The following is a 4,667-nucleotide window of genomic DNA, read 5'->3' as shown; positions in this document are numbered from 1 at the left end:
AGTTTAGGACTTGAGGGTTTTTGTCAATGAGAAGGAATCTGCTAGCCGAGATTTAGACATCAATTTGACCCTTTAGCTGAAACCTTAAAGTGAAACCGATTAATATCAGCAATTTCAATTTCACCCAGGGAAAGATATCAGGCTCAAACTGTGCATACAGCCTACCCATGTATGCTTTAAGGCTGTGAGTATAGGCTACTTACTGTAGTTGGCTATATGGGTGAAATATGTTGTACATCATACAGTGAGCTGTTTTTTTTTTAAAGTAGATTACGTCAGATATTAATTTATTTTAATTCCACCCTTCTGCCTAAATAAATTCTCCATATTGTTATATTGATGAAACTCTAAAGATTTATTCAACCAAAACTGTGGGGGAAAAAAATAAAATAAAAAGGATGTTTGGAAATCCTCCGTCATTTCAGATTTTCTAGATCTTTTGTAATCTCCCTAATGAAGAAGCAGAGGTGTGAGTTAACGCCCCCTAGCGGCACAACTGTCCTCCGAGGTGTTGACAGCCGGCAGCATCACCGGTGTGTGCAACATCACACACTGAGACATCACACGGAGACTGCATGTGCACTTACACTGTGGACACTAGCTGTAAAACTTGCATGTGAGCTCGGCTTAATGTCGCTTTGTGGAGGCTCAACCTGAATTTGTTGACGCCTTCCTGCACGGAACTGTAAATCAGAGATGAAAATAACGCGTTTGAGCAAGCGCACGTTTGACTTTTTGGTGTTTCAATGATTTAATGCTTTCTTTAGAAATGTTATACCCTAAAGGGACACTCATAAAGCTGTATTTGAAAACATCCACCTTTAACCGAAATTGCTGACTGAAACTGACCTCAGCAGGTACCCGAATGTCTCTTTCACAGCCACTTTACACTGTTTCTTAGAGTGAGTGTATCAATAGTTCATCATTTTTAACATTCACAACAGCATCATGGCAGAAATCATAAAGAATCCGTGGAACCTGCAGTTTCAAAATGTCCATTTCTATTTTATTCTAAATTACATTATTATAAATTAGTGCGCTGCTGTGAAAACAATATCAATGTGGCAATAAAACAAATTCTATAATGAAATAATAATACTGCAGTATACATTACTGTGGCTACAATCTGAATGATAATATCAATAGGCTGATAATAATAGCTCGATGATAATAATGGATTTAGTCGGTGGACATGCCATGGTGACACTAGAGAAGCCTTTTGCATCATCAGCACCTTCTTCGGTGTCTGAAAGTGAATTGAAGCAGAGCGAGAGGCTCCTTTCTCTTTCCCATGGGGATCAGATAAATATAGCGGCTAAAACCCCTCTCTCTCTCTCTCACACACACACACACACACACACACACACACACACACACACACACACACACACCATTTGCTGTTTGTGTAAAAGTGATTAGCCAGACACAACTGCGAAACTGTTACCTTTATAGTAGCCAAGCCGCGGAATATCCTGTAAAACGATACTGCAGTGATGTAATGGTAAATTAAAAGGTATCTAAATTGTGACCTCCAGCCAGGGAGCAGGTTCAGAAACACCACCGTTTACACCGTTTTATCAATGAACCTACTCCTATGTATATGCTCTTCTATTTCCCACCTATTTGTCTTATAATTTGTTAAATATGAAGGCAGTGAGAGTCATGGCTGAATTTTTTTTATTTATTTTTTTTTATAAATATTTCGTATTTTCACTAACACGCTCCTTTCCAACCCATTTATTTTCTTTTCAATTGAAATTACACATTTAAATCACATTTTTTTTCATAGGCTACCTTCGGAAACAATTATTATTTAGTAATTTAAAAGGTAATCGACGCGTTTGTATGAAGTTGCAAAAGGCTACAGGTAAAATAAAAAGAATCTAACGATTAAAAAGGGTTATATGATTAACTGTTGCCGTAAAACTATAATTTAATTTCCTGGTGTTACTCCTCCGATAAAATAATTACAAAACAACTGAAATGATTAAAAACAAAAAATGACAGTAGGGAGTAATTTTCATTCAAATGTAGGAAGGTTTTTAACATTGTAAAAAAAAAATGGATTCTATTCTATAGGCTATATTAAGCCTAGACATAAATATTATATCAAATAACTTTGATTTTATGTAGTAGGCTAAATCAAATTGTATATGCTGATATTTAGTCGTCAAAATAAAATGTTCTCTTCTTTAATTTTTTTCTATAGCCTACCACCTGTATATCGTGATGAATTAACAACAAATATGATTCGTATTAAATCTGGTATCAAACCATCTAAAAATGTCAATAATGAAAACTGATTGGAATTCTTTCTTGGATTTATTTACAAATAAATTCAGTTTACAACACAATATAGCTACATAGAATTACATATATTTCTTAGTTTTTTTTTATTATAAACAGTCTATTATTCAGAGTTTTTCGTGTCTTGTATGAAAATGAAGCCAAACATGTTTGTATCCAGTTGAGCTTCCGATACAAAAAGAAAATGTAAAATAATTATCACAGATCTCAAACAGGAACAAAAGAAGGGGGGGGGGGGAAAAAAAGGCAGGTAAAAGTCAAACAGGTTAAATCATTCTCTTTTTACAAATATTTACAAAGGTTACCTGTACAGAAATATCTTCTTTTTCTTTTGTTCTCTGTGTTTCAACAGTCTTTACATGGCTTTACAGTCCAGTGCTGCCTATTGATTTGTGCTCTTCACACTTCCCAGTTATAATGTCTCTATAGAAAAATAAGAGTTCATTTTCTCTCGGTTTAAGTCACTGTGAAGGCCATTTGGACACCACCGTCGCTGAAGGTAAAACGTGTCCGGAAAGAATATTTGAAGGTACGCTGAGGATGGGAGCGATAGCGGCTGAGGTCCGGGACAGAGAGAGGGACTGCGCGCTCAGCAGGGCCGACTGGACGGTCACAGGAGGCCGCAGGAAAGCCTGGGCGGCGCCCGGTGAAGGCGAGGAGGCGCTGGACACCCCGATGATGTTCTCTATACTGAAAGACGGTCTGTTTGAGGGCTCCGATTTGATCATGGACGCTGTGCTTAGACTGTTGAGCTGAAGTTGGAGGCTCGGGCTGAGCTGAGAGTTGAACGCCTTTCTGTTCAGCTCCACCGAGGACAGGAGAGGGACGCCCGGGGGCAGCATGGGACCCACAGGGGGGATGTACGGGTACTGCAGAGCCGCCGGATGGGAATACGCAGCCGGGTGAATCCCGTAGTGTCTCCCGTAGGGGCCTCCAAGGCTGTACGCCCCGAAACTTTGCATCATGAGCGCAGTCTGGTCCCTCAGCAGGTCTGGCTGAACCCTCTTGAACCTTTTCCTCCTCCTGAGGAAGCTGCCGTTGTCGAACATGTCCTCTGAAGCAGGGTCCAGGGTCCAGTAGTTTCCCTTGCCGGGGTTGCCAGGTTCCCGGGGGATTTTTACGAAGCAGTCATTGAGAGACAAGTTGTGGCGGATGGAGTTTTGCCACGCCGGGAACTTCTCCCGGTAATACGGGAAACGGCTGCTGATGAACTCGCAGATCCCGCTGAGGGTGAGTTTTTTCTGCGGGCTCTGGAGGATGGACATGGTGATGAGGGCGATGTAGGAGTAAGGCGGCTTTACCAGGCTGTTTTTGGGCTTCTGGATGGAACCTCCCGACGCTGCGCTCTGGTCGTTACCCTCTCCCTTCCCGGTGCCCGTCTCTCCCTCCCCGGAGCTCTCACAGCACGGACTCCCTCCACCGGACCTCATCTCCTCCTTCTCCACCTCGATCTCGTCTTCCGCCTCATCGTCGCCCGTTTCTCCTCGGAAGTCGCGCAGGATGCCTCCCCCCGGGCTATCGCAGTCGCTGTCCACCCGCTCCATGCCCTCCTCGTCTCCCTCACCCACCACGTCGATATCCGCGTCCTCCGCTGTGAGCACAGTTTGGCCGGACATGTCGCTGGCTCGTTCGCTGCCTCCAGACAGGGTCATCTCACGGCTTACTTACACTTTTTAAATAAAAAGTCGACCGGTGCCAAAACACAGCCGAGAAGCGCCGGGTATGCCGTGTGTCTGCGACCACAGCGCGGTCAGTGTGCGCGCACACGGCGGGTCTGCTCGGACGTCTGCTCGTTCTTGTCGAGAGGTCGACTGTCTCCCAAAATCTAAATGCGATTGAACCGGCAGCCAGGCGGTCCAGCCAACGCAAAAAAAAAGTCAACTTCTACAAATATTTCCCCACTCGGTGAGCGAGCAGGCCCTGGGAGCGGTGCGTCTCGCCTCGGAACTTGTTTGGAGATAGCGCGACTTTTCTTTGCGCTCTCGACGTCTCCTCTCGGTGCGTATATTTCCTACGCGAGCGGTATTTGGAGAACCGAGTCGAGATGACACATGCTGCTTTTAAAGGCCGGAGCTTTTAACAGAACTGTCTGATAGATTACTTTTCCCAGTATAAGATATACTATCGGCGCTGGACACGTGGTTCGGTGACGACAGACGCCCCCTTCTCGTCTCCTCTCCTCCCTCCTCCTCCCTCCTCTCCTCTCTCTGTTAAACCATGCAAACTGGAGTTGTTTCATGGATTTGTCAACAATGGGACATCAGCAGTGCTGCTTTCCGCTGATTTCTGTGTTCGTCCGTCATAGACCATTTAACGGTGGCGGAGAGAGGAGGAGGAGGAGGAGGAGGAGGAGGAGAAGG

The 4,667-nt window shown here is 44.1% G+C and overlaps 1 protein-coding gene across 1 annotated transcript; it reads right to left on the bottom strand.

The window, feature by feature from the left end:
* Positions 1-2,162: 2,162 nt before the first annotated feature.
* foxd3 (forkhead box D3) lies at positions 2,163-4,382 on the bottom strand. Its single transcript, XM_069152880.1, has one exon. It carries the CDS (start codon positions 3,957-3,959, stop codon positions 2,769-2,771), a length of 1,191 nt encoding a protein of 396 aa, XP_069008981.1. The 5' UTR covers positions 3,960-4,382; the 3' UTR covers positions 2,163-2,768.
* Positions 4,383-4,667: the final 285 nt, after the last annotated feature.

Source organism: Embiotoca jacksoni, unplaced genomic scaffold (assembly GCF_022577435.1).
Source record: "Embiotoca jacksoni isolate LCO1_2020_lvr unplaced genomic scaffold, fEmbJac1.0.p SCAF_19, whole genome shotgun sequence".
NCBI lineage: Eukaryota > Metazoa > Chordata > Actinopteri > Embiotocidae > Embiotoca > Embiotoca jacksoni.
Note: the sequence above shows the minus strand (reverse complement) of the source record. Positions and strands in the feature narration are given on the sequence as shown.

Bases quoted from the DNA above. Each gene is read 5' to 3' on its own strand.
- foxd3 (XM_069152880.1), bottom strand. From the start codon at position 3,959: ATGACCCTGTCTGGAGGCAGCGAACGAGCCAGCGACATGTCCGGCCAA.